The sequence below is a fragment of the Urocitellus parryii genome, chromosome 4 (assembly GCF_045843805.1).
Source record: "Urocitellus parryii isolate mUroPar1 chromosome 4, mUroPar1.hap1, whole genome shotgun sequence".
Classification (NCBI taxonomy): Eukaryota; Metazoa; Chordata; class Mammalia; order Rodentia; family Sciuridae; genus Urocitellus; species Urocitellus parryii.
The window spans coordinates 205,063,506-205,091,376 of NC_135534.1; the positions used below are offsets into that span (position 1 = coordinate 205,063,506).

The following is a 27,871-nucleotide window of genomic DNA, read 5'->3' on the forward strand; positions in this document are numbered from 1 at the left end:
CTTGAGAGGCTCCGGGTCTCTCTCAGGCCGTCTGTGTCAATCTAAACCTGGTGGCCAATGGTAGGAGAGAAGAGAGCACTTCCGCACCTCAACCGCACTAGGAGGAGGGTCAGAGGGCAGGAGAGGCGGGACCAGAGTGATCACATGCGCCACCCGATTGGCCAAGGGCCAAGGCGGTGCCGAGTAGTTTGGAGGCGTTCATTGGCTAGAGCCGGTCGGCTGGGCTCGGAACACGCCCCCTGCGGTCGCGGGTTTGGTTGCGCGGCTGCCGGGGAAGGAGACGCTGCCCTTTCGCAGCGATGGGATCCCGGGTGAGTGGCGGCCTGGGCTGAGTCGACCCTACGGGCGGGCAGCGGGACAGGGCCCCAGACAGAAGCTTGCGATGCGCGGGGTCAGCCCTGCTCAGGGAACTGGGCAGGTGCAGGTGTCCCGGCCCAGACGGACCGGTAAGGTGCTCAGGATGGAATGAGTAGGTACTCGGGCCCAGGGAGGCGCGAGAGGGTGCCTTGCTTGGCGGTAGAACGAGAAGGTACCTGGGTCAGAGAGGAGACACCCGGGCCTGGAACGTTGCTGGTATCCGAACATGAATGCAGGTGTCCGAACCCAGACTGAGAAAGTACTCAGGATGGAAGGACCAGGTGTGCTGGCCGTGGGTGATGCTGGAGGGTGCCTGGACGAACCTCAAGGATATTCTAGGAATAGGAGTCAAAGAGGAAGGGGCCTGGCCCAGGCAGTGCAAGATATCCGGAATGGAATGAGCAATGGAATGAGCACTGCTGTCTCAGTGCTTGTCTACCCAATGCAGGGCCAGGTGGGAGTTCGGAGGTGTATGGGATGGGATGAACAGAAGACTGGGCACAGGGTGGCCCAAGGGAGGGCCTGGGTTGGGGACATTCTGGGGTCAAGATGGATTAAAGGGTACCCAGGCCAGAGGCCTTTGGGGGTTGTCCAGAGCAGGGGAAGAGGACCTAGGATGGAAGGCATGGGCATCCAGGCTGAGAGTGTTGTAGTGTCTGGAAGTGGAATGAGGAGGTGCTGACCCAAGATTGTAGAGCAGGAAAGAGGTGGTTGCCCGGGTGGGGCCCTGCCCTGCCCAGCAATAGGTGTCTTTGTTGTGGGGGTGTTGCCTCAGATTTTTCACTATAGTTAGGAGGTGGAGGCCTCTTTTCCTCTGGCCCTGGCTTGTGCCAGGGGGATGGATAGGTTAGGTCATGAATGGACTGGATTTGGACCCTTCCCTGCTGCAATGAGGTGGGCTTGGAAGGGAAGTTGTTACCTTCTTCTCAAGGGGGACAGCAGAGGCTATCTAGACTCTCAGGCAGACAAATACCAGGCCTCAGTCCCCCCTCTACCTGTTTGGCTCCTGGCACATGCATCCGTGCTCATCATTATAACCCCAGGTGGGCTTCTCAGAAGCTCAGGGGCTTGAAAGTCCTTCAGGTGTGGCACAGACAAGCAGTGGAGTTGAGGAAAGCAGTGGCTGGGAAGCACCACTGCAGTCTTAGACACCACCCCCCCCCCTTGCCAACTGGGGATATTTGAGTGACCTCAGTGAAGTTGCTCACATCTCAGAGCCTTACTTTCCCCATGATAACTGTGGTTATCATGAGGGTTCTGCTGTGACTGGACTTAACCTGTAATAAGTGCTTTGGGAAAAGTAGCTGCTGAACCTCTGATGTTCTTATCACCCCAACTCCAGGCCTGAGCCAGGCTTGGGGATGGGAGGAGGGGCTTGCAGCATGACCTGGACCAACCACTGGAGGTCACAGCTAATCGAAGCCTCCTGACAACGTGGCAGTTTCCTTAGTCCTAGAATGTCACTGTGCCCATCATTCCTTGCACCCCACCTCCCAGCCTCAGAGCTGGACTGATAGGACTGATAGGTCCTTCCCACTCACTGGGGATAATCGGTCTCTTGTGCTGGCCCAGTGATTTTGGCCGCCATCCCAGGGAGACAGGGTCTGTCCTAGCCTGTGTGTTCCTTCTGCTTGAGGTCCCTTGAAGGCATCCTTAGGCTTCGTGCTGACAGTTGGGGAACACCCTGCAGGGTCTTGGGATCTGGGCTGTGTGATCAAGGTACTTATTCCCTGGCCTTGGAAGGGGACAGTAGGATACCCTGGGAGGGTTTCAAAAGGTCCAGAGAAAGCTGCTCTTGTTCCCTGTGGTTCTTCTGGTCCTGAACTTCCTGCTTCCTGTCAAATTTAGCAAAAGGGTTGCATTGAGCAGTCTAGAGTCCAACAGAACTTGATCCAAATCCTGACTCCCCACACCAGTGTGACTTTGGACTCCTGACAGCCTCCCCGAGACTCGGTTTCCTCATTAGAAGGTGGAGGCAGCACAGGCAGAAGGGTGAGTAGGTAGCATCTGCTGTGATGTTTCCCAGCAACTCGGGAGGAGGATGAGGCAGTAGGATTATGAGTTCAAGGCCAGCCTGGACAATTTAGTGAGACCCTGTTCTCCCTCACCTCCCCCCAAAAAGAAGAATTGTGACAGATCGATGAAATAACATAGATAAAGAGCTCAGCATAAAATAGCCATTGTCCTCATCTGGGGAATGGACCCTGCTGTCCTTTTCTGGTATAGTCCATAGAGCTTAACTTCATGGAAGGTGAAAAAGATGCGATTATTCTCAGTCTTGGGCTGAGAATTTTGTTTAGCAAGTGGCTCGGGGCTTAAAAAGGTGACCTGTCCATCTCCCAGGCCTGGGTCCTCTTTTTGGCCAGCATGCCAGAGGTACTGCCTTCTGCTCCCAGGGCTCGAGGTGGGCAAGGGTCTGTGAGGATCTGGCTGCCTACCTGCTGCCAGGTGCAGGGTCTGGGGCCGGATTTCAGGTGGTGTTCCAGACATAGGCTTTGTCTCTCTCTGTACTCTGAAGCCTTGTGTGGATCTCTGTGTCCATGTGTGCGTATCCATGTGCTGACCTGGTTGTCTGTCTCTCAGATCTGTGGAGGGACTCTCTGGTATGAGTGTCCCTGTCTGGTTGGCGAGTGGACGGTGCCTCAGACCCAGTGGGCAACCAGCTGAAGGTGTTCTCTTGGGAAACTCTTGGCCCCACGGGCTCTCTTGCCTGGGGTGCTGATCTTGTCATGGCGTTCCGGAGGACTGAGGGCATGTCCATGATCCAGGCTCTGGCCATGACGGTGGCGGAGATCCCTGTATTCCTGTACACAACCTTTGGGCAGGTAAGGATGGGGATGGCCCTGCCTCTTATGCTTCTGGTCCCTGAAACACTGAGCTGCTCAGCCCAGGGACCCTCAGTGTCTGGGAGAGCTGGGCCATTGTCACTGCTGTCCCAAACATCAGATGTCATCTCTGTGCAGAGTAAGAGGGACTGGGTTAGGGGTCTGGGCCCTGAGCCTGGTCTTCACCTCAAGGCCATGTGAGTCCTTGACCTCAGAGCTTGTCTGCAGAAGCAGGTGGGCTGCCTCCCTGGCAGCTCAGCTTTCCTGGCTGACCTGGGCTCTTTTGTTTTTTGGTACCAGGGATTGAACTCAGGAGACCTTGACCATTGAACCACAACCCAGCCCTATTTTGTATTTTATTTAGAGACAGAGTCTCACAGTTGCTTAGTGCCTCACTTTTGCTGAGGCTGACTTTGAACTCGTGATCCTCCTGTCTCAGCCTCCTGAGCTGCTGGGATTACAGGCGTGGCCACTGCACCCGGCTGATCTGGACTCCTGACGCTTCTTCTTTTTTTTTTTTTTTTTAATAAGTTTTAGTTGCCAATGAGTTTTTTTTTACTTTATTTTTTTAATTTTATGTGGTGCTGAGGATCGAATTCAGGGCCTCACACATGCCAGGCAAGCGCTCTGCTACTGAGCCCCAGCCCCAGTCCTCTGGATGCTTCTTGAAGCCCTGTCCTATGGGATGTGGTCCACCCAGCAGGCTCCCAGTCCAGCGAGCAGATGGCGAGGGGAGAGTGAGACGCATCATCATCTTCGCAGAGTCTTTGAGAATCCAGGGCCGGCAGACCTGAGTTCCTGTGCTGCCTCTGTCACTATGAGCATGTGTCTTAACCTCTGTGACCTCCATTCATCACCTGGACAATGTGTCACTGGGATGTGACACAGCTCAAGTGCTGGTGCAGTGCCTGGTGGAGAGGCACTGTATCCCTGTGCCCTAGGTCATCCTGACTAATGACTTCAGGGATGCCTGCTGGACCCCAGACCTCAGCTCCTTGGTGTTGGCCCTTTGCCATCTTTATATATCTGTAGTCCACTTTCAGAGAGGCTGATCAGGTCCTGTCTCCAGTAGTGACTGCCTTTGTCACTTATCTGGTCAGTGCAGGGACACTAGGTGCCCGGCACCTGAGTGCTCTTGGGATAGTGTTCCCTGGGGCAATGTAACCAGTCACCCTCTCTTTCCCACAGTCTGCATTCTCACAGCTGCGGCTGACCCCAGGCCTGCGCAAGGTTCTCTTTGCCACAGCCCTCGGGACTGTGGCCTTGGCCCTTGCTGCCCACCAGCTGAAGAGGCGCCGGCGGAGGAAGAAGCAGGTTGGCCCTGAAGTTGGAGGTGAACAGCTGGGCACAGTGCCCCTGCCCATCCTTATGGCCCGGAAGGTCCCATCAGTGAAGAAAGGTAAGCATGCAGTGGGGAAGCACTGACTTGGTCACGTTCCAGGGACCACCAGTAACTGTGGGGTCTTGGGCTAGTGCCTTCCTGTCTCACAGCTAGGTTCCCACCATCCAAGAGACAGGGGTAGAACCTTCTTGCAGTCATTATAAGGGTCTAGTGGATGGTGTGCCTGATGCACATGTTCCACCAGTGGGGTGGTTCCAGGGACCCTTTGGGAGCACCCAGTACAGAGGGGCGCTGGTGGGTGTGGCCGGCTGGGGGAAGTTCCCTGAGGTTCAGGGACAGGAAGGGCTGATGGCTCTTGCTGTAGCTCCCATCCTGTGTTTTAGAAAACTGAGCCACAACTTGCCTGTGGCAATAGTCACCCTTTTCGCATAACGTTGACATGCATGTGGTCGTATAATCGGCCCACAACAATAATCTTTCTGTCATCCCCTCATCCCCCCCAGTCCCTTTGTCCTCAGCCCCTCTCCCCTACTCCTATTCCTGGCAGGTGCCCATCTGTGGCTAGCTGGTATGGGTTTAGAAAACTCTTATGGCTCCTTGTAATCTATTAAATGAAGCTGTCTGCCACACCTGAGCATCCTATCAATCTGTTCCAGCGCAAGGTGTTCTCATAAACTTTCACCTGGAGAGAAATTCGTTTTAAGAAGCCAAAGCCGCCTTCTGGGGAGAACTTTTTTTTATTTTATTTTATTTTATTTTTTTGTACCAGAGATTGAACCCAGGGGTGCCTAACCACTGAGCCACATCTCCAGCCCTCTTTATATTTTATTTAGAGATAGGGTCTCACTAAGTTGCTTAGGGCCTGGCTAAATTGCTGTTGCTGAGGCTGGCTTTGGACTTGCAATCCTCCTGCCTTAGCCTCCTGGGCTGCTGGGATTACAGGCGTGCACCACCACATCTGGCTGGAAGAAGAATTTTAGATATAAAATTTCACAGCAAAATAAAGTTTTATCTTTATAGTTAGAAAAAGTTAACGATAGTCTTGTCACCTTGCAGTGGCCCCTGGGAGGTCTGGACCCATGTCCACACCAGCCTCTAGTCTGGTTGCACTGTAACACCACTACCATCCCACTTCACCTTTGACCCCTTCCCTTCTTTACCCAGGGCCTCATGCATGCTAAGCATGTGTTCTACCACTGAGCTACACCCCAGCCCCTACTTCTCTCACTTAAAAAAAAAATTTCTATATTTTAAAAATGTTTTTGTCTTGACTCCCTCTTGGAAGGAGGAAAATTCCAAATCTTTCACATAACCAACAACACAGGGAAGCAGAGTACGGAGGCAGGGAAGTGGCCGGACCTCATCCTGAGCTCATCCCAGCAGGCCTGGGCTGCTCCTCCGGGCATGGTCCTGTGCTGGATGACAGGTTAGGGCTTGAGCAGAACAGCAGGAGCCCCGTGTTCCTTGGCTCTGCTGTTACCTGACCCAGAAAGTCAGGACGTGGTCCCAGATGAGGAGTTCCAGGGAATTGGGGGGTTTCTGCATGACCTGCCTCCTGTTCCTCACAGGTTACTCCAGCCGGAGGGGACAGAGCCCCAGTAGCAAGAGCAATGACACTCTCAGTGGCATTTCCTCCATTGAGCCCAGCAAACACTCAGGCTCCTCCCACAGCCTGGCCTCGGTGAGGAGCTGGGGTGGGGATGGCCAGGGAGGGCACCCAGCACAGCCCCCACTCTGCCCTCAGGGAGCTTCTGGACTAGCAGGAAGACGGGAGAAGTTTCAATTTATTCGTGCCTTTGTTCATCCATGCATATAGGTCTTCAGAGATGGCTGCTGGCTGCTGGCTGCAGCCATCATGGGAGAAAGGTGGACAGGTGCAGAAGAGAGAGGCTGACGGCCTCTTGGGGAAGGCACTTATCTCTGAAAACACCTTTCTTCATTCTTTTCTCAGACACTGAGCAGACGCCTGCGTGGTGACAGGGACACTGCTAGGTGCTGAGGATCTAGAGATAAATAGGACAAAGGGAAGCTTGTTTTTTCCTGGAGCACTGCTTCGGCTCCTTCACTTGTCTAGTTAATAATTCACTCAGCAAGCTCGAGTCCAGCACCACCCTGGGGACACAGGGGTGAGCAAGGGATGGTTCTTGTCCTCTGGAGCCCATAGCCTCTGGCAGGAGGGCGCGGCCAGTCCTGTGGATGAGAGACTGGCAGGTGGTGGGCACTCCTGCCTTCTGAGTCTGACTGGTACAGCAAGGACTGGGAGCATGTTTCACAGGCAGACACTGAGTGCCAGGCGGGCCTTGGCCTGGTTCCTCCTGCGTTGGTGGCTCTGGCTGGCATTGTCAGGTGCTTGAGCTGTGGATTCAGGCCATTCTGAAAGTTGAACAGTGGCCAGGCTTGCAGGATGGTTTTGGGAGACTGTGGGGGTGGGCCCAGAGGGGTCCTGGAAAGGGTCTGCAGAGTCCTCACTCCTTGCCCTTGTGCTTGGCACCCAGATGGTGGTGGTGAACTCATCCAGTCCCACTGCTGCGTGCTCGGGACCGTGGGACATCCGAGGGATGGAGGAGTCTGTGCCCACCACCGATGGCAGTGCTGAGCGTCTCTACGCACAAGGTGCAAGCAGGAGGCTGACTCCGCCAGGGCGGGGTGGAGGAGGGCTGCCCAGAGCCGCTGGGGCTTGGGCCCTGATCCAGGTGCTGCCCCAACCCTGCCCCAAGCCCCCTGTTCAGTGGTTTTCAGCCCTTTTTGGACAGGGGACAGTATCCAGAAAAAATTTGGTCTAAGTGAAGGCCTGGAATCTGACCAACTCTGAAGAGTGGTCAGGACCCAGCTCCCCAGGCGGGCTAGGTTCTCCTTTTCCCGTGACCCCCTGCCTCCCTCTGTGTGCGCCCTTCTTAAGCGAGGCTGGGGAGGCGGGGCCTGACTGTCCTCCTGCCTGTGCCCAGGCATGGAGCTCTTTGAGGAGGCACTGCAGAAGTGGGAGCAGGCCCTGAGCGTGGGCCAGAGAGGGGAAGACGGCAGCACCCCCACGCCAGGGGACAGCCTTCGGAGCCCTGAGACTGCCTCTGAGGCACTGTCAGAGGTAGGTGGTCTTCCTCCACGTCTTGCCCCCGGGCCATTTGAGGTTGGTGACGTGAAACACTGGGCTGCCGCGCTGTCTGTGACTCCTTTCTCTCTTGGCCTGAAGCTTCCCATCTGTTTTATAAATCCCAATAATGCCTTCTCATAGTGAGGGCATTATTGGGATTTATAAAACAGTCCACGATGGTGCTTGGCACAGTGCTTGGCACTTGGTAGTTCCTCAGTAAATGATTATCAGACCCCTCCTCCCCACTCTGAGGAAAATGTGCATTGACGAAAGCCTGGAAGGAAATGGGCCTCTGTTCAGAGGGGATTGACTCACGGGGCCTTTTTTGTTTGTTTTTGGTACTGGGGATTGAACTCAAGGGCACTCGACCACTGAGCCACATCCCCAGCCCTATTCTGTGTATTTTTTAGAGACAGGGTCTCACTGAGTTGCTTGGCACCTCATTTTAGATGAGGCTGGCTTTGACTTGTGGTCCTCTTGCCTCAGCCTCCCCAATCTGCTGGGATTACAGACGTGTGCCACCGGGCGGGCTGTTTTTCTTTTCTTGGTGTGTTCTTTTGGAACACTGTCTAGGTGGTTTTCTGTAGTGAATTTTTGTTTTCCAATATTAGGAAAGAAAATAAAGGTGACTGCTGCTTTTTTTGTGGGGCTGACAATTAAAGCCAGGACTTCACCCATGCTGGGCCAGGACACTGCCACTGAACCACATCTGCAGCCCCAAGGCGACTGTTTTTTACAGTAAACATTTCTGTGAAAAGGGCACCAAACGCATGTCCCAAGATGGATGTTCACTGAAGTTAACACAAAATCCTGGAAACTACCTAAATGCCCATTAACATGGCCTGGGTCACCTCTAGCCACTGCAAGGAGCAGGGGAAAGCTGTGTGGACGGACAGGCCCCAGGGTGTGTCATTTGAGTGACAAAAATAAGCCAGAGAACTGTGTGCATAGCACTACCCTGTGTACATGGCTTTGAATAAGACGCACGTGTACGTGCAGTAGAGAGCACTGGTGTGTTTGTACATTTCCATTTTTCTCTGAATGGATGCATTTACTAGGGGAGAGGTCTGAAGAGGAAGGTGGGAAAAACTTCTACTTTACTTTGCAGTACTTTTCTTTTCTTTTTGAATATTTTTAGGTTTTGTTTTGGTGCTGGGGACGGAGCCCAGGGCCTTGCCATGCTTCTGCTGCTGAGCCGCACCCTCAGCCTCTCTGATTCTTATGATGGTGAACAGACCCTTATGGCAAGGGTTTATATAGGTAGTGATATCTTGGGCTGTTTTTTTTTTCCCCCTCATGCCTTTCTGTATTGAAAAAGATAAAAAGCAAAACCAAAGGCTGGTGGGTTCCTGTCCTGCTGGAGCAAGGCCAAGCAGGAGCCCTCTTTCAGGAATGGCATGATGGTATCTGCAGCCAGCCAGGAAATGGCAACAACTTGAGGCGCTAAAAACAGGGAGTTTCCAGAGACTTGGGAGATGATTGCAAGTTCAAGGTCAGGCTTGGCAATTTATCAAGACCCTCAGCAACTTAATGAGAGCCTGTTTCTTTCTTTTTTTAAAGAGAGAGTAAGAGAGAGAGAGAATTTTTTAATATTTATTTTTATTTTAGTTTTTTTTTGGCGGGCATAACATCTTTGTGTGGTGCTGAGGATCGAACCCGGGCCGCACACATGCCAGGCGAGCGTGCTACCGCTTGAGCCACATCCCCAGCCCGAGCCTGTTTCAAAATAAAAAATAAAAAGGACTTAGTCTGTGGCTCACTACTGCAGCATCCTGGCCCCAACCTTCAGTTCTAAATCAAACCAAACAAAACCAGACAGGGAGTTTAATCCAGGGACTCAGTTGCCCGGATGAGGGAGGAGATGGAGGGATGTGGGAAGAGGTTGTGGCCCTGAGCCCAGGTTAGGGCTGTTCTATGGGAGCTGGACCCACAGGGGGACTCACAGTGAAAATGCCCACTCTTCCACCCTGCACCTCTGTCTGTGTCTCATCTGCGTCTCCCGTTGGCCAGGAGCCATCAGGTGGGGGTGCTGGCAAGCAGTTTGCAGACCTGGATTGCACCTGGCACAGCCGCTCAAAGGCTAAGAGTGCACCTGCCCTCTGCCCTGACTGGGGCATGAGCTCAGAGGCCTCCTGCCATGTGGGCATGCCTGCCGGGGCCATGGGCAGACACGAGGGCAGGGAAGTGCCTGGGGCATGGTGTAGAGGGCCCACGGTACAGCCCCTTGATGCCAGTCCATGCAGTAGATGATGGACACCTGCAGGCTCTGTCGGGGAGGGGGAGTGAGCGAGGCCGCTTTGTTTCCCAAATTATACTCATTGCTGAAGCTGCATCTTAGGATCCTGGATCTTGTACTGTTTTCCTCACTGTGAAAGCAATGGAATCCCCACTTGGAAAACAGTGAAAACCACAGAAATCCCAGAGAGGACAATGGAGGAGCCCAGCCCCTGCCCTCGCAGCTTATGGTTGTGGTGTGGGGCGAAGGCCCTCAGCCTCCTGGGTGCTGGGCTGTTGGTGAGACAGGGTGCTTGTCATTGAGCCTCCATCCTTTCCCAGGAGTAATCACCGTGGACCCCTGAAGGCATATTTCTACACTATAATTTTTAAAACAGCTTTATCAAATAGAATTCTCATGCTATCAAATTTATACACTTTATTTCTATAATTCAGTGGCTTTAGTAGCTTCCTGGAGTTGTCTGTCCATCGTGGGAAATTGCTCCCAGAACATTTTCATGAAACCCCTTATACTTCAGCAGTTACCCCCACATTTCCTCATCCCCCAGCCCTGTACAACTGTGAGTCTCCCTTCTCCATATATAGATGTGCCTATCCTGGACTTTTTTTTTTTTTTAGAGAGAGAATTTTTAATATTTATTTTTCAGTTTTCGGTGGACACGACATCTTTACGTTATTTGTATGTGGTGCTGAGGATCGAACCCAGCGCCCCGCGCATGCCAGGCGAGCACGTTACCGCTTGAGCCACATCCCCAGCTCCCTGAACATTTTTTTAAATCTTTATTTTATTAATTTATTTTTATGTGGTGCTGAGGATCAAACCCAGGGTCTCGCACATGTGAGGTGAGCGCTCTACCCTGAGCCATACCCCCAGCCCTATCCTGGACATTTTTATAAGTGGAATCATGAAATATGTGGTTTTCTATGGTTGGCTTCCTTCATATGGCATTGTGCTTCTAAGATTCACTGCTGAATGACATTCCAGCATATGGATATCCATTTTATGTGTCTACTTGATTGATTTTGTACATCAGTAGATGGATGTTTGGGTCATTTGCACTCTGGCTGTAATGAGAACGCTCTATGAGCATTTATGTAGGGGTGGTATTTTTGATTTTTTGGTTTTTTGTTTTGTTTTGTTTTTGTACTAGGGATTGAACCCAGGGGTGCTCTGCCACAGAGCCACATCCCCAGCCCTTTTATTTTTTGAGACAGGGCCTTGAACTTGAGATCTTCCTGCCCCAGCTTCCTGAGTAGCTGGGATTACAAGTATGTACCATCATGCCTGGCTGTTTTCACTTCCTTGATAGTATCCTTTGAAGCACAAATTTTTTTTTTTTAATTATTGGTACTGGGGATTGAACACAGGGGTGCTTTACCACTGAGCCACATCCCTAGTCCTTTTTATGTTTTATTTAGAGACAGGGTTTCACTGAGTTGCTGAGGCTGGCTTTGAACTCGCAATCCTCCTGCCTCAGCCTTTTGAGCCACTGGGATTACAGATATGCACCACCACCCCCAACCAAAATTTTTAATTCTAAAATTCAGTTTACGGGCTGGGGATGTGGCTCAAGCGGTAGCGCGCTCGCCTGGCGTGCGTGCGACCCGGGTTCGATCCTCAGCACCACATACCAACAAAGATGTTGTGTCCGCCGAGAACTAAAAAATAAATATTAAAAATTCTTTCTCTCTCTCTCTCTCCTCTCTCACTCTCTCTTTAAAAAAATAAAAAATAAAAAAAATAAAATTCAGTTTACTTATTTTTAAATGTAATCGTTCATACTTCTGGTATCATAGCTAAGAAACTTTTGCCTACTCTGAGGTCATTTTACAGCAAAGTAGTGAGCAGGCTGCTGCCAGAGCTGCTAGGCTCTTCTGGCCACACAGAGGGGCCCTGGCCCTGCTATAGAACCCAGCAAAGAGGCCCATGGGTCTGAGGTCCTATAAGCTGAGCCTGGGTCCTAGCTATGCTAGGCTCTAGCTGGATAATCTGGGACATTTCTTGAGTTTTTAAAATTTTTATATTTTCTTTCTTTTCTTTTTTTTTTCAATACTGAGGATGGAACCCAGGGCCTTGTGTAATGTAGGCAAGTGCTCTACCACTGAGCTACAACCGCAGCCTTTTTTAGGGGTGTGGGGGGATTGAATTTAGGGGCAATCAACCACTGAGCCACATCCCCATTTTTTTTTTTTTTAATTTAGAGACAAGTCTCACTGAGTTACTAAGTGCATCACCATTGCTGAGGCTGGCTTTGAACTCACGATCCTCCTGCCTCAGCCTCTAGAGCCACTGGGATTATAGGCGTGTGCCACTGTGCCCAGCCCATAGCCCTTTTTTTTAATATTTATGTTTTAGTTGTAGTTGGACACAATACCTTTATTTTATTGATTTTTATGTGGTGCTGAGGATCAAACCCAGAGCCTCATGTGTGCCAGGCAAGCTCTGTACCGCTGAGCCACCACCCCAGGTACCCATAGCCCCTTCTTTTTTTTTTTTTAAAGAGAGAGAGAGAGAGAGAATTTTTTTTTTTAATATTTATTTTTCAGTTCTTTTTTTTTTTTTTTAAAGAGAGTGAGAGAGGAGAGAGAGAGAATTTTAATATTTATTTTTTAGTTCTCGGCAGACACAACATCTTTGTTGGTATGTGGTGCTGAGGATCGAACCCGGGCCGCACGCATGCCAGGCGAGCGCGCTACCGCTTGAGCCACATCCTCAGCCCTTTTTTTTTTTTTAAATATTTTTATTTGTATTTTTTAGTTGTAAATGGACACAATTCCTTTATTTGATTTATCTATTTTTATGTGGTGCTGAAGTTTGAACCCAGTGCCTCATACGTGCTAGGCAAGCGCTCCACCACTGAGCCACAACCTCAACCCCCACCTCCCCAGCTCTTTTTAAAAGTTCTTATTTTATTTTTTGAAACAGGGTCTGGCTAAGTTCCTAGGCTGACCTGGAACTTGCGATCCTCCCACCTCGGCTCCGGAGTCGCCACCATGCTCTGCTACCTCCTTGTATTTTCTCTGTGAATCTGGATCACAGTATCCCTGCCTTCCCAGGACACCTCGAGGCTGAACAGCAAGGTCCCTGTCCAGGGCAAGCCCAGTGACTCCCAGCCCTTCCAGCCCTTTCTCCCCAGCAGCCTCCTCCCAGGGTCCAGTTACATGCAGGGGCAGGCTCTGGTAACCTGTGGAAACACAGTAGTCTGCTGGCTCGTGTCTCTCCCTGGGCCCAGAGCGCTCAGGGTTCAAGGAGGCCTTGGAGGCCACAGGGTGCTGTGTAGCAGAAGGCAGCGCCCCAGGGAGCCTGCCCACTCCAGACCCGCACCCCCCCATAGCCAAGACCCTCCTGGGCCTCTCTGCAAGCGTCCCCTTGCCTCCCTCATCCTCCCACACAGCCTTCCCTCTGCTGGCCAGCCTTGTGATCTGCTGGCTGCAACCCCACAGCCTGGTGCTGGGGTTCCTGCACTCTGCACCCCAACACCACAGTAACAGCCACGCCAGTGAGCATTGTATCGCTGTGACCAAAATACCTGACACAGGCAAGTTGGAGGAGGACAGGTTTATTTTAGCCCATAATTCCAGAGGTTTCAGTCCGTGGGCGGTGGGCACTGTTGCTTTGGGACTGAGGTGAGGCAGAACGTCTTGGCCGAAGGGCTTGGGAGGAAATGTGCTCAGCTCATGGCAGCTGAGAGACGACAGAGAGAAAGAAAAGGGGCCAGGCAAAAAATGGTCTCCCAGTGACCTACTTTTCAAAATTGGGCCCCACCTGCCATAATGCCATTGAATGGAGTCCATGAGTGGATTCTTCCACTGATGAGGTCAGAGCCCGTGCAACCCAGGCACCTCTCGAAGCCCCACCCTGAACCTTGCTGTGTTGGGGCTGAGCCTTCAACACGTGACCTGGGGAGTCATGCCAGACCCAAGCACAGCAGCTGTTACCTGCGGGCAGGCTCTCCTCACAAGGCAGTGCTGCTGAGGCTCAGTGCAGTGCTTTCCCAGATGTGTGTGGCTAGCAACAGGGAATTTCATCTCATCTTTTCTGGCTCTGAACTACTCTCATGGTTAAAATAATAATTACAGTAATTATCATGAGAGCTGGCAGCCACGGGCTGTCACTATGGGCCAGTATTTGTGTGAAGTGCTTGGCACACCTTTTCTCATTGAAGTTTTTCCCTAAACTCTAGGAGATGGGCACACTCATTTCCACTGACAGATAATGAGAAGCTCAAAATGGGAAAATCATTTGCCAAGGGTCACACAGTTTGGAACTGGTGCCAAGATCCACACCCAGGTGTGTTTGGCTGTAGAATGGCACTGTTCAGTAGAAAGCCCCATGTTAAAGTTTTGTAGAGACCATATTAAAAAAAGCCAGGCATGGTGGCACTCACCTGTAATCCCAGCAGCTCAGGACATTGAGGCAGGATTGCAAGTTCAAGTCCAGCCTCAACATCTTATTGAGACCCAGGGGATGTAACAGAGTGAAAAAGCACCCCAGGGTTCAATCCAATATCCAAAAAAAAAAAAAAAAAAAAAAGGCAAAAAGAAATTTTAACTTTAATTTTAATGATATGCTTTATATAACTTGGTATATCCAAATTTTGATCATTTCGGCCTGTAGATGACATAAAAGACTGCTGAGATATTTTGCATTTCCTTTTGGCTCTACGAGAGGGATCCATTGTGCGTGTGTACATAGGGATGTCTGTTGGGCCTGGCCACATTTCAAGTGCCCATGGCCCTGGTGTCTCCTGTCATGGGCAGCAGGTCTAGAGCTCGTGCTCTTGGTGCCAGGCCCCAGTGCCTTCTCCCCTTTCTCCAGGGGCTGGATGGGGCAAGAGGCCCTTCATTGGGGAGGTGGCAGGCGTGCGTTGATGGTCACGGCTTTCCTCACAGCCAGAGTCACAGCGCAGGGAGTTTGCGGAGAAGCTGGAGTCCTTGCTACACCGGGCCTACCACCTGCAGGAGGAGTTCGGCTCCACCTTCCCCTCGGATAGCATGCTGCTGGACCTTGGTGAGGGGGCCATAGAGCAGCTATGGGGCTGCGGGTGGCAGGGATGGAGGTATAGAGGAGCCAGAGAACCAGGGGGCCCCTTCGGTGCCTTAGACAGTTCCTGACTCCCGGGGCCCACTGGGGGTCTGGCTTCATGCACCCAGTCCTTGTTGCACAGATGAGGAGCTGAGGCACCCTTTCCGCAGGGCCAGTAGAGCAGGTGAAGCCCCAGGAGCCCCTGGCCAGTGTACCTGTGCAGCCCTTGGGAGCAGGCCTTGGGGCCTGTGTCAGCATGTTCCTGAGCTCTGAGACCTTGGGAGGCTGTGTGGCTGAGTGCCTTTGAAGGACCAGAGCCTTCTACACTTGAGCAGGCAGAGATGGGATGCCAGGAGTGGCCACCGCCTTCCTCAGGCCGAGTTCCAGCCTGTCAGAGGGGAAGCACCTTGCCCAGGGCTGCACAGTGAACTGAGTACTTTCCTGCAGAGCTGAGGGGCCACCAGACCTCAAGTCCAGTGGTGTGGCCATGGCAAGTCCCCTTGGCAGCTTGGTGTCCACACCTACCAGGCCCAGGGAAGACACTGGAGGCCAGGAGGGCTCAGTTGCCGATCCCTGTGCCCAGATTCCTTTCAGCCCCGAGAGGGGCCTCAGTTCAGCCCTCTCACCGCTCTTTCAGAGAAGACCCTCATGCTGCCCCTCACCGAGGGCTCGCTGCGTCTGCGGGCTGACGACGAGGAGAGCCTGACTTCAGAGGACTCCTTCTTCTCAGCCACTGAGGTAACTGGGGCGGGGAACCAAGCAGGCTGGGCAGCCCAAAGCTCCTGGGAGGCCAGCTCGGGAGCACTGGGCTGTGGGAATGTGAGGCACTTCCTCCAGTTGGAGCTGAACTTCGCAGAAACAGAGTGTTGCTCCCTGGGGACTCTGAATTGCTGAGGACTGGGCCTGAGATGCTAGGCATCATGGCTAGAGAGGAGGCCCACCTGGGGCTCTGGCCCCTACTCACCTGTCGTGGGGTTGGTGCTTGGCATTAGCCTTCTGTGTGGCCTCCAGTGTTGGGCACATGTCCTTGCCTGGGACAGGAGGACTTGAAGCCAAGCCTCCATCTGATGGACCAGCGTTCCCTCTGATCTGCTGTGAGAGGGGCAGTGGTCAGACCCCTCGGGAGCCTCTGCTGGCAGATGGGTAGGCAGGCGCCCTCGCCTCGTGGGGTGTTGCTCGCTGGCTCCCTCAGCCCCTCCTGTGTCTCTTCCCCAGCTCTTGGAGTCCCTGCAGGTGGGGGACTACCCGATCCCACTATCCAGGCCTGCTGCTGCCTACGAGGAGGCCCTGCAACTGGTGAAAGATGGGAAGGTGCCCTGTCGCAGCCTCAGGTGAGGGTGCAAGGAGGGCACAGGAGGCGGTGGGCGAAACCGCTGCGTGGAGCTGGTGGGGGAACTGCTCGTGGCTCCTGCCCCTGCTGAGGGAGACCTGGCTGGTCTTGAACTAAGTCCAGCAGGTCCGCTAAATGACAGCTGCAGGGCTGGGGCTGGGGCTCAAAGGTAGAGTGCTTGCTCCGCATGCGAGGGGCCCTGGCTTCGAGCCCCAGCACCATGTAAAAGTAAATAAAGTATTATGTAAAAAAATTTAAAAAAACAAAAGTTACAGTAATTAATAGTTAACCATTGTTCTGAGTTCTCAAATGGTCCATCCCAGCAGCACAGTGGACACAGTCCTACACCGTGTCCTGACAAGCCTTGGTAGTAGAGGTTAAGAACCCAGGCTTTGGGGACAGAGCCCTGGCTTCTGTCCAGGTTCTGTCCTTTGTAGTGTATGGGCCTGAGCAGGTCTGTCCCTTCTCATCCTGCTTTTGTCTGTGCTTATATTTCGGTCTCTTTGCCATCAGAGAGTTAGCTTTTCTGTATAGTATAAAACTCAAATTTTCCTGACTGAGGCTTGCAAATTCATGTATTTAAAAGTCTACTGATCAGGGCTGGGCTGGGGAGTAGCTCAGTTGGTGGAGTGCCTGCCTCACATGCACAAAGCCCTGGGTTTGATCCCTAGCACCACATACACGCACAAGAAAAGATAGTTCGCTGATCAAAAATGGTTGAAAGTTCTGGTTGAATCTGTGGTGATCTGGACAAAGGGCAGCTGCAGCAGGTGGAAACCCCCTGCCTGATGTGCTGCCCTCTGGGAGCAATTTGACCATTTTGGTCCTTTGCCAGTGACGGCTGAGGGCTGGTTGTGGCCTAAAGGAGGCCAAGGTCAGCCCAGCCACCATGATGAGGAGGCTGGCCTCTCCTCAGAGACCATCCATCAAACCTCTGCCTCAGGCTGTGGGAGGCTGAGGCCTACAGGGAGGCGTCACAGTGCCAGGTGAGGCTGGCAAAGCTTCCCACTCCCCACCACTGCCCCCCACTCGACTTTGCTGAGCAGGCAAGTGTGACACTATCTGTCCTCCCCTCAGGACGGAGCTGCTGGGCTGCTACAGTGACCAGGACTTCCTGGCCAAGCTGCATTGTGTGCGGCAGGCCTTTGAGGTAGGTGTGGTCCAGGGCCTCTTGGGGAGGGTAGAGCCAAGGATGAGGGGCAGTGTGGCCATGTGGTGTGCACATGGCTTCCATCTTGGCCAGAGCTGCCCTGTGCAGGATACCTCCTGGGCAGAGGGGATCTCCTGCCCAGCCCATTGTTCTGCCTCCTCCATGGGCAAATGGCCCAGCAGCTCTCCCTTCCTCATCCTGTAGGGGCTCCTAGAAGACCAGAGTAACCAGCTGTTCTTCGGAGAGGTCGGCCGGCAGATGGTGACAGGCCTGATGACCAAGGCTGAGAAGGTAGCCAGGGTGGGGTTTTTTTTTTTTTTTTCAAAAAACAATTTAAAACCAAGCAGAGGAGCTTTGACTTCATCCTGTGGGCAATGGAGGAAGGGCTGAGGTTTGACTCCCTATGCCAATTTTGAAAAACAAAAAATCTGTATTGCTTTTTATTTCTGATTCCAACATAGTACAGTTTTACAAAACTTACCAGTTATAAAACACAAACTGTAAAAGGTTCCCTGCACCCTCTCTGCCTAAGGGAAATGTGAGCCCTGTCTATGGTTGGGAACGTGCCCCTTCTGCCGGCTTCTGTGGAGGCTCTTGACCCCTGGACACTGCTGTCTGGTTTCCCAGCCTTAGGACCCTCCCAACCGCCTGCAGCTTTGCTGTGTGATCTAAGGGCATAGCTCACCCATGGTGGCACCTCAGGCCCTGGGGTGACAGTTACTGACTGTATAGCAGTCCACATCACGGACAGTGCTACTTTAGTTGTCCTCACTCAGGACTGTGGTATCATGAAGTCTCTGTCTATGTCTTGGCGGGAAGTTTTGAAGGCCGGCAGAGCTTGCTAGTTTGCCCTCGGCAAGGCCTGGACACTTATATTCCCATGAGATATTAGTAATCTTTCTACTCTTTGTATTTTATCCATTGCTTTATGGCTCTTTGGTTATGGGTGAGGTTGCATAATTTCTCGTGTTATTGGCCGCTTGTGGGTTTTTCGTTGTTTCTTTAACGAATTGGAGCAAAGTTTTGGAACAGGCCTTTTCCCGAATCCCCTGCCCACCTGCTGGAGTAGCGATTCTGAAGTCCACATGTGCCCTCATCCTCCATTTCTGAACACCCTTCATTCCTGCTGCCTGCCATGCAACCTGAGCTCGGTTCTGTGGTGGCCTCACCCTGGCCAGAGCGAAGGTCCCAGAGCTTCCAGTGCACAGCTGGTCCTCCGCCTGGTCTGGGCCTTCCCCTGTGCTGGTCCCTGTGTGCCTAGCACACTGTTCCTTAATTCTTTTTTCTTCTTTTTGTCCATTGCATAAGATTGTTTTTATTGACAGCTGGGTCTTTACATTTGAATGTTAATTTTTCATCTGTTAACTTCTAGGAGCTAGAACCACATTATCCAATTCTTTTTTACTTCAGCAATTTTATGTGAAATATACATAGAAGCATGTGAAAAAGTATGTGTAGGACTTAATGAATGAAAAGATGAGGGTTCACCCTGGCTGCGGTGGCTTCAGTGCCCTGCATCCTGCTCAAGCCCTGTCCTCCACCCCTCTCAGTGAAGCCCACGAGGTTCAGGGCAAGTGCTCCTTGAACGTTCATGTTCGCTGGGTGGTCACCTCCAGCACCTGCCACTTACCTAGCAGTGAGCGCTTTACTTGCATTTCTTTACTCGCAATCGCTCCTTGGAGCCTACTGCAGCTCCTGTGTGGCAGAGGGAACGGTCTGGACTCTGAGCAGGTGAGGCAGGCAGCGGGGCTTTGTACCCAGGTGGGCCTGGCCTATCCTGTGCCTGTGACCTGCTCTTTGTGGCATCCCCAGGAGGACAAGTGAATGAGTGAACAAAGGCTGAGCAGGTGCCAGGAGCGGGGCAGACCAGCCCCTCTGGGGCATGCCTCTGTCCAGCCTCTGCCCCGGGCAGGACTTGGGCTTTGTTGTCATTAAGAAGTGCAAGAGGCTGTCTGGCAGCTCCCGAGCGCCACAGCTGTGCTGAGCTGTGTGACTACAGCAGGAGCTGACGTAGCCCCATCAGGGCCCCCAGACAGGTGGCCAGGGCCAGGCCATCTGGGAAGATACTGGCCCTATGGGGCGTGGCCAGGCCCTGGAGTTACAGCATCAGGCTTCTTCCTCACCGTTTGTCAATGGGCCAGTCCCAGAAACCTCCGGGTCATTGTATGTCAGTGGGTCCCTGTGTGTGAGCAGGCATGTCCCATGTTTGACCTGCTCAGCTGGCTTAGAAGTGTCAAGGGTCAGTTACCTTCCTCCTTGACACTGATGTTGATGTTGAGGGTCATTGGTCATTTGTAGGTAAGGACATAAGGCTCTGGGAGTGCCTAGACAGCCCAGGGCCATCTCTAAAATTCTCTTTCAAACTTAATAAAAACAGTGGGGTGGTATGGTGCATGCCTGATGAGCCCAGAAGCTCGAGACCAGCCTAGGCCACAGTAATAATAATAATAAGTAAATTGATAATAAGTAAGTAAATAAATAAATAAAATTGTAAATTGTAGGGCTGGGGATGTAGCTCTGTGGTAGAGCACTTACTGAGCATGTGACTTGCTTAACTTATATATATATATATATATATATATACACACACACACACACACACATATATATATGTATCTATCTATATATATCATGTATATGTGTGTGTGTGTGTGTGTGTGTATAAAGTTAATTAAGGATAAAAAAATTAAAAGTGATGATAGCCAGGCACAGTGGTGCACACCTGTAATCCCAGCAACTCAGGAGCCTGAGGCAGGAGGATCATGAGTTCAAAGCCAGACTCAGCAACTTAGCGAGGCCCTAAACAACTCAGCCCTGTCTCTAAGACCTGCCTCTAAATAAAATATAAAAAAGGGCTGGTGATGTAGCTCAGTGGTTGAGCACTCCTGGGTTCAGTCCTCAGTACCAATAAATAAATAAATGGTTAAAAAGTTGATGGGTGGATGCTCTTTGTAGGAAAAACTAAGGGAAAAAAAAAAAAAAAGGCCAGGTGCCATGGCGCATGCCTATAATCCCAGTGGCCTAGGAGGCTGAGACAGAAAGATTGCAAGTTCAAAGCCAGCTTCAGCAACTTAGTAAGGCCCTAAACAATTCCCTATCTCAAAATTTAAAAATGGGGGGCTGGGGATGTGGCTCAAGCGGTAGCGCGCTCTCCTGGAATGCCTGCGACTCGGGTTCGATCCTCAGCACCACATACCAACAAAGATGTGTCCGCCGAGAACTAAAAAAATAAATATTAAAAAAAAAAAAATTTAAAAATGGGCTGGGGATCTGGGGACGTGGCTCAGTGGTAAAGTGCTCCTGGGTTCAATGGGGCCGGGGGAGTGCAAAAGAAATCAAAAAGAACAAAGTAAAAACTGTCTCTGATTCTACCCTGTTCACAGTTTGATGAATATCACCTGTTGTCCCCTTTTGCCCATGGTCTTTATAAATGTCATCAACCTGTCATCCTGCCTGGCTCTTTAGAGCATCACCTAAAGTGGGCATAACTCCCGCTGGGGAGTCAGCCATGCTTAGAGCAGACCCTGGTACTTCCTGTCTCTGCGCAGACTCACGTCAGCAAACTGCATCGAGAGGCCGACTGAACCACAGGGTCTCAGAGTGAAGGTGCACGGTAGAGCTAAGGGTCTTCGTTCCTAGTAGCATTAGCAGTCTTTTTTTTTTTTTTTTTTAATATTTTTTCAGTTGTAGTTGGACACAATACCTTTATTTATTTATCTTATATGGTGCTGAGGATTGAACCCAGCGCCTCACACATGTTAGGCAAGTGCTCTGCCCCTGAGCCACAATCCCAGCCCCAACATTAGCAGTCTTTTTGATTGATTGATTGATTTTGCTGTGCTGGGGATGGAACTCAGGGTCATGCACACACTAGGCAAGCACTCTGCCACTGAGTCATGCCCCAGCCCTGCATTAGTCTTAGACTCTGTATTGAACACTTAGGTGTCAGGCACTGGACTGATTGTCTTAGAGGCAGGAGTTCACCAGTTCCCCCAGAACAGCCTTATGAATGTGGGCTGTAGCTTCTCGTCTCACCTCTGAGGCCCAAGGTCAAAATTTGGATCATATACCACCTGACTAAAGGTCAGGTTCTCGTGCCTCCCTTGAGTCAGGTTGTGCTGTGGCTGTGCACATCTGGAAGGCAGCAGGTGCTCCCTGGTGTGGAATGCACCTCAGATGCTCCCTGGTTCTCTTCAGAGGCCCACTGCAGCAGGCAGTAGATGCTTCCTCACCTGGTCTTCCCTAGGGCAAGGCCCCAGTCCTGCCTTGGCATGTCCCCATCCACAGGCCAGCGCTGTCCCTGTGGATCTCATCCAGCTGGAGCTTGGGGCCTCTCCCACAACCACAGGCTGTGCTTCTCCCTACAGAGCCCTAAAGGCTTCCTGGAGAGCTATGAGGAGATGCTGAGCTATGCCCTGCGGCCTGAGACCTGGGCCACCACTCGGCTGGAGCTGGAGGGCCGTGGGGTGAGTTGGTCTGTGCTCAACTTCCTGGGCTCCTCTATACCTGAGATCCTTGGGGGTGGGGGAAGGGTATGCCAACTTCTGCCTCTCTTCTAAGCAGCTGAGATGACATCATTACTGCTCAGAGCCCTGGTTCCTGCCCTGCCCCGCCCCAGGCACAGGCATGAGGGAGGTGGCCTCTGTTGCAGAGCAGAGGGAAAGATATATACCCCCTCCACATGTCACATCCAGGCTCCTTCTGGCTTCAGCCTTGCTGTGTGCACAGTGGCTCTGAGCCCAGCCCCGAACTCCCCGCAGGTGGTTTGCATGAGCTTCTTCGACATCGTGCTTGACTTCATCCTCATGGATGCCTTCGAGGACCTGGAGAATCCCCCATCCTCAGTGCTTGCTGTCTTGCGAAACCGTTGGCTGTCAGACAGCTTCAAGGAGACGGTGGGCCACTGTCCCACCCCAAACCGCACATCACAAGATCCTGGAACTCACCTGACCCCTTCTCATGCCATCCCTGCTTGGGGCACCAGGGCTGGGCACCTGCCCATTAGTTTCTGGGCCTGCGGTTTCTTCCTGGGCACCCTAGAACTGCCTTCCACTGGGTCCGGCACCAGGAGCGAGCCCAGCCTTTCTCAGCGTGGATCCCCAGCTCGCTCACTCTGTGCTGGCATTACTTCCACCCAGTAGTGATACATCCTATTAAGCGAAAATAGGAGAAAACAACCAAAACAAGAAGAAATGAGGCACAGAGTAGGAGAGAGTCTGCTGGCCACAGAGACTCTTCAGCAGTCACTGTGATTCCCCCAACCACCAGATGGGATGGGGGCTTCATTCTGGCCATTTTCTAGGGGAGGAAACCCAGGTCAAGGAGAGCAGCACCTAGTTCAGGGCCCCTTGCAGTCAAGGCTAAATTCCTGAGTTAGGGGAAAGAATCTAGAGCTCAGGACTGAGCCCCATCTTCCTCCCTGGGGTGGGATGAGCTGGGGATAAGGGATTAGACCCAGGCAGGGTGGGTAGGGGTTCTGGGGTTGGCCTTATTCTGACACCCAGGTGGGTCCATCTCTGCTCTAGGCCCTGGCCACTGCTTGCTGGTCGGTCCTGAAAGCCAAGAGGAGGCTCCTGATGGTGAGTGGCCATACAGTCACCAGGGAGCCTGGTACTGGACCTGGTTCTCAGGCGAGATGGGTGGGAAACACTGGTGCAGGGAGGTCTCCAAGTCCCCAGACTCTGCTGCACCTTTGGCCTTTCTCATCTCCTGCGCTGGCCACCTGTCCTGCCCTCACCCCTCCGTTGGCCTGGAGCTCCCCATGGTTATTTGGTCCTTTTTGTCTCTTCCCCCAGGGCCCAGCACAGAGTAGCCATTAGGAAGTGTCCAGGGACTCGGCATAGGGGAAGGGACATCCTGGGAGGGCTGTGCACAGGGTGGGCTGGTGAGTCAAGGTGGGGCAGAATGCCCAGGGAGCAGGCAGAGCCCCTCCTCCCACGCAGCACGCTGGTGACAGCTGGCTGCATTCTCTCAGCTGCTGTCCATGCTCACTTTGCCCTCTGGGCTCTGCTGCCCAGCTGGTACCAGCTGCCACTGCCAGTGCTCGGGCACTTCCTTGCTGAGGCCTCCGGAGCCCCACCTCATGCAGTTCCCACAGCAGTCTCCTGTCCCAGTGAGAAATGGCTGTGAAGCGCCCGTTGCTTGCCCAAGGCCACCTAGCCCCATGTAACCAGCCCTCGGATGCCCCCCAGAACGTGGTGGCGCTCACCCTCCCTGACCACAGTGCGCTTCCTTAACTGTCGCCCTGACAGGTGCCCGATGGCTTCATCTCCCATTTCTACTCCGTATCGGAGCACGTTAGTCCCGTCCTGGCCTTTGGCTTCCTTGGACCCAAGCCCCAGCTCGCTGAAGTCTGTGCTTTCTTCAAGGTACACAGCAGCACCCCTCTTTCCATGCCCCTGGCACAGGAGCCCTGGAGGAGCCAGCAGTGCAGTGAGGGCCTGGACCTGCTCCCAGAGAAAGGGGCCAGGGGCAATAACAGGAGAGTAGCCCAAGGGTGGGAGAGGATGGGTTGGGGCCCTGGTGATCGAGAAGGGGACCTAATGGGTTTGGAGGACATCGTTGAAGGGCCCAGGCCCAACACCAGCCCTGTGCCCCCAGCACCAGATTGTGCAGTACCTGAGGGACATGTTTGACCTGGACAATGTGCGCTACACATCGGTGCCAGCGCTGGCGGATGACATCCTGCAGCTGTCCCGGCGCCGCAGCGAGATCCTTCTGGGATACCTGGGGACACCAATGACCAGCAGCATTGGCCTGAATGGGGCACTGCCCCGAGAGAACGGGCCCCTGGCAGAGCCGCAGTAGTGGCAGGCCTGAGCTGGAGGGCAGGTGGCTGCCTGGCCTCGCTCATGCAGATGGGAGAGAAGGTGACCCTCCCTCCTTTTGGGTTGGCATTCAAGGGCCATGGTGGCCAGGGCAGTTGCCTCTGAGCTTGCCCCACCCCCCTCACCTGGGAATCCCCAAAGCCCAGAGAGCAAGTTTCTCTGGACAGGGCTGGAGGCATGGAGAGGCCCGCCTGAGTGCCCTCAGCTGTCTCTGGGGAAGGGTCCGTGGGAGAGGGTGGCATCGTGGAGACATGGGACAGGAAAAGCCAAAGTCCTGTGAGTGTGGGGCCCCAGAAGCTCTGGCTACCCTAGGGCTGTCCACAGGTGAGCTCTGAAGGGGGAGGTGGAGGTGGGAGCGGCACGGCCTCGTGGTGAGCATCACGGGGTCCTGAGCTACAGCACCCTGCACCTGTGTGGCCGGTCTCAGGACCCAGGTGTCCACTGGTCAGTCCAGAAGGCCCCACCCTGCCTGCCTCCTGCAAGAGTTTGCAAGTGCGCACAGGGGTGGGGGACAGCACCTAGTGGCAAAGGTCTGGGTCATCCAGAGGTTGACAGAAGGCTGGGCTGCAGCTCAGGGGTATGGTGTTTGCCGAGTGTGTGCAAGGCCCTGGGTTCCATCCCCAGCGCTGCCAAAAAAAATTTTTGTTTTTTCCAGGACAGAGGTGGGCCTGCTCCCCCTGGCAGGGAATGGCCCTGACAAACCCGAGCACCAACCCAGGATACTGTCCCCCAGTGTGCCCATACCCTGCCAAAGACTGTCATTTCTCCTTCCACCTCTGCCACCACCAAAGATGGAGGAGGTGGTGCTGGGTGCTCTGGGCCCCTCCCACCTCCCCTGGGAAGCCAGGAATTCCCTGAGTGGTGCTAGGCTGGAGTTGGGGGTGCTGACCAGGGGTACTCGGGACCATCACCTGTGCTGCCATCAGTAGCCCCAGGAGTGAGGGGCCGGGGACCACGGTGGGGGATGTCAGAAGATGAACACGGCTGGACCAGATCCCCCACCCTCATGGGGACAAGAAACTACCTGGCATTGCACCTTCAACACGACGCACAGACGCTCCAGGAGCTGACTAAGGGAGTGGAGCCCGCCTCAGGGCTGGCGCCACCCGCTGCTCCTGTGGAGATCCTGCTAGCATCTGTCCCAGCAGCTGCCAGGGCTCTGCCAGCCCTTCAGACTCGCGGCTCTGCCAGTGTTTTGCCTGAGCTGGAAAGTTTTATTTATTGCCTTAACACTTTATTTGGAGTTTCTGCCCCTTCCAGGTTCTGAGACCTTTAGAGAAACAGACTCCTGGCTTCCCAGGCTGGAGCCAGAGCACTGGAACGGGAAGAGCTGCTGGGTGGGGAGGGCACACCCAGAAGGGGGACCTGTGAAGGGTGATGCTGGGCATGCCTGTCCTCTCTGCACCTGGTCCCCAGACTGGAGGACCCATGGGCACTAGTGTGGCTCTGGCCTGACCCCCTCCCGGCCCTCCATCCTCACATTCCTTCTTTTGCACTTACCCTGCGCTGTGAATGTACGCCTGGGCCCTCGCTGCCCTGACTGCCCTGGTCACTGGAAGTGGCGTTCTCACCTGGTCTTTGTTTACACGCCGTGCACTTGGCCTGCTTCCAGCTTCTGTGTGGCGCAGCGTGTGGTGGAGCCTGTGCGTTGACCGAGAGTCCAATAAATGACGGACACCATCTCCTCCTGCACTGACATGGGGATGGGGTGGCTCTTTGCTTCTTGGCCAAAGCGGGACAAAGAACGGGAGAGATCCCTCACTGAACAGGGCTACTGGTGTTCACAGGGAGGTGGGCGCTTTGGGCGTGCACTCACCTCAGTGCCGTGGCAGGAAGGCCACCCCCCTCCAGGGCTTAGTCTCCAGGTCTGCAAGCTGTAGGCACTGGACGGGGCCCACAGGCTTCCAGGCTCAGTTTCTCTGACTGCACTAGGAGAGCCCGGCAGGGGCAGGGAGACCGGCGGGAATGCAGATCCAGCCTGCCATGCCTTTAGGTACTTCATGGATATCTGAAAATCACAAGCTGTTAAGTCTCAGCAATGTGGGAGGCTGAGGTAGGAGGAACAAAACTTCAAGGCCAACTTGGGCAACTTAACAAGGTCCTGCCTCAAAATTAAAAAGTGGGCTGGGTGCCAGCAGTGGTAGCGTAGCACATGCCTATAGTCCCAGCACTCAGGAGGCTGAGGCAGGGGGATGGCAAGTAGCCTCAGCAATTGAGCAAGACCTAAGCTACTACCCAAATTAAAAAGTGGCAGGGTCTGGGAACATAGCTCTGTGATAGAGTGCTTGCCTAGCATGCAAGAAGCCCTGGATTTGATCTCCAGTTTAAAAAAAAAAAAAAAACAAAAAACAAGAATTCAAATGTTACAGAAAAGTTTTGGGGGGAACCTTTTAAGTCTGGGGTTAAAGCTGCTATTGTGGCTCAGTGGTACAATGCTTGCCTAGTATGTGTGAGGCACTGGGTTCAATCCTTGGCACCACTTATAAATAAACAAAACAAAGGTACTGTGTTCATCTACAACCACACAATGTTGGGTTGTAGCTCAGTAGTGGAACACCTGCTTAGCATGCACAAAGCCCTGGGTTCAATTCCTGACCCTGCAAAACAAAACAAACCCTATAAAGAACACCCCTAAAACTAATATCTCTAGTCAGTATTTAGTACTTAACTATAGTATTTCCTTATGTATTTTCCAATTCCTTGCTGTGGGTGTGGTCCTTGGGATTGAACCCAGAATCTCACACATGCTAGGCAAGCACTGTATCCCTGAGCTCCCTCCCTAGCCTTTCCTATTTTATTTTCAGACAGGATCTCACTCATTTGCCCAGGTTGGCCTTCAACTTGAGGTCCTCCTGCCTCAGCCTCCTGAGTAAGAGGGATTCCAGGTGTGCACCATCACAGCTGGCTTCTTTTCCAAAATATTTTTAGTTTTCAGATGTGAACTTCTGAAATGAATACTTGAAGCAGGCAGTTCTTCAGAAGGTAATTCTTCTCCAGCAAGACCCACACACCAAAGTCACACCTAAACTATTAGTGATTCTCTAGTGTGTTTCTTGGTTTGTTTTAAACAATTTTGTAAAGGTGTAATTTGCAAACGATAAAATGTACTTGCTGTAATGATTTTTGGTACTTTACTAAAAATAGTTGTGTATCAACTACCACATACAGCATCAGCACATTGCCATCACGTTGAACATCAACGTGAACATCATGTTGAACATCACCCCTTGTGCTTGTTTGCAGAATGTCCCCCAGGCCACCACCAACCTCTATTCTATACTTGCCTTTTCTGGGCCTTTTCTATAAATGGAATCACACATGTGATCTTTGGTTTCTACCTTTTTTGGCTAGAATACTTTTTTTGAGCTTTACTCGCTCTATAGCGTGGATCAGTATTTTAATTTTTGGTACCAGGGATTGAGCCCAGGGGTGTTTACATTTTATTATGAGAGAGGATCTTGCTGAATTGCTTATGGGGCCTCACTAAGTTGTTGAGGCTGACCTTGAACTCACAATCCTCCTGCCTCAGCCTCCTGAGCCGCTGGGATGATCACCACACCTGGCCAGTATTTTCTTTGTTGCTGCAGACCATTCTGGAATTGATTTGCTCCCTGCTTGTTCAATACCTCTATGAACTCATAGGGTTTTAGTTATTTGATATGATGCAGTCACAATCATTCCTCTAACTTAA

At 52.7% G+C, this 27,871-nt stretch overlaps 1 protein-coding gene across 4 annotated transcripts; it reads left to right on the forward strand.

Annotated features, from left to right (window-relative positions):
* The first annotated feature begins 232 nt into the window (after positions 1 to 232).
* Positions 233 to 27,621, forward strand: Miga2 (mitoguardin 2). 4 transcript variants are annotated; one of them, XR_003300556.2, is made up of 17 exons: positions 233 to 311; positions 2,941 to 3,182; positions 4,371 to 4,581; positions 6,093 to 6,205; positions 7,020 to 7,137; positions 7,470 to 7,606; positions 14,741 to 14,858; positions 15,511 to 15,611; positions 16,089 to 16,204; positions 17,281 to 17,353; positions 17,558 to 17,644; positions 21,721 to 21,819; positions 22,114 to 22,248; positions 22,879 to 22,932; positions 23,605 to 23,721; positions 23,954 to 24,222; positions 24,836 to 27,621. XR_003300556.2 is itself a non-coding variant. In XM_026386241.2 (16 exons), the coding sequence occupies exons 2-16, from the start codon at positions 3,087 to 3,089 to the stop codon at positions 24,158 to 24,160; spliced, it is 1,782 nt and encodes a 593-aa protein (XP_026242026.2). In that variant the 5' UTR covers positions 233 to 311; positions 2,941 to 3,086; the 3' UTR covers positions 24,161 to 27,621. The 4 variants fall into 4 exon arrangements, 2 of the variants coding, with proteins under 2 accessions (XP_026242026.2, XP_026242027.2); XR_003300557.2 differs by having other exon boundaries at positions 24,841 to 27,621; XM_026386241.2 differs by having other exon boundaries at positions 23,954 to 27,621.
* Positions 27,622 to 27,871: the final 250 nt, after the last annotated feature.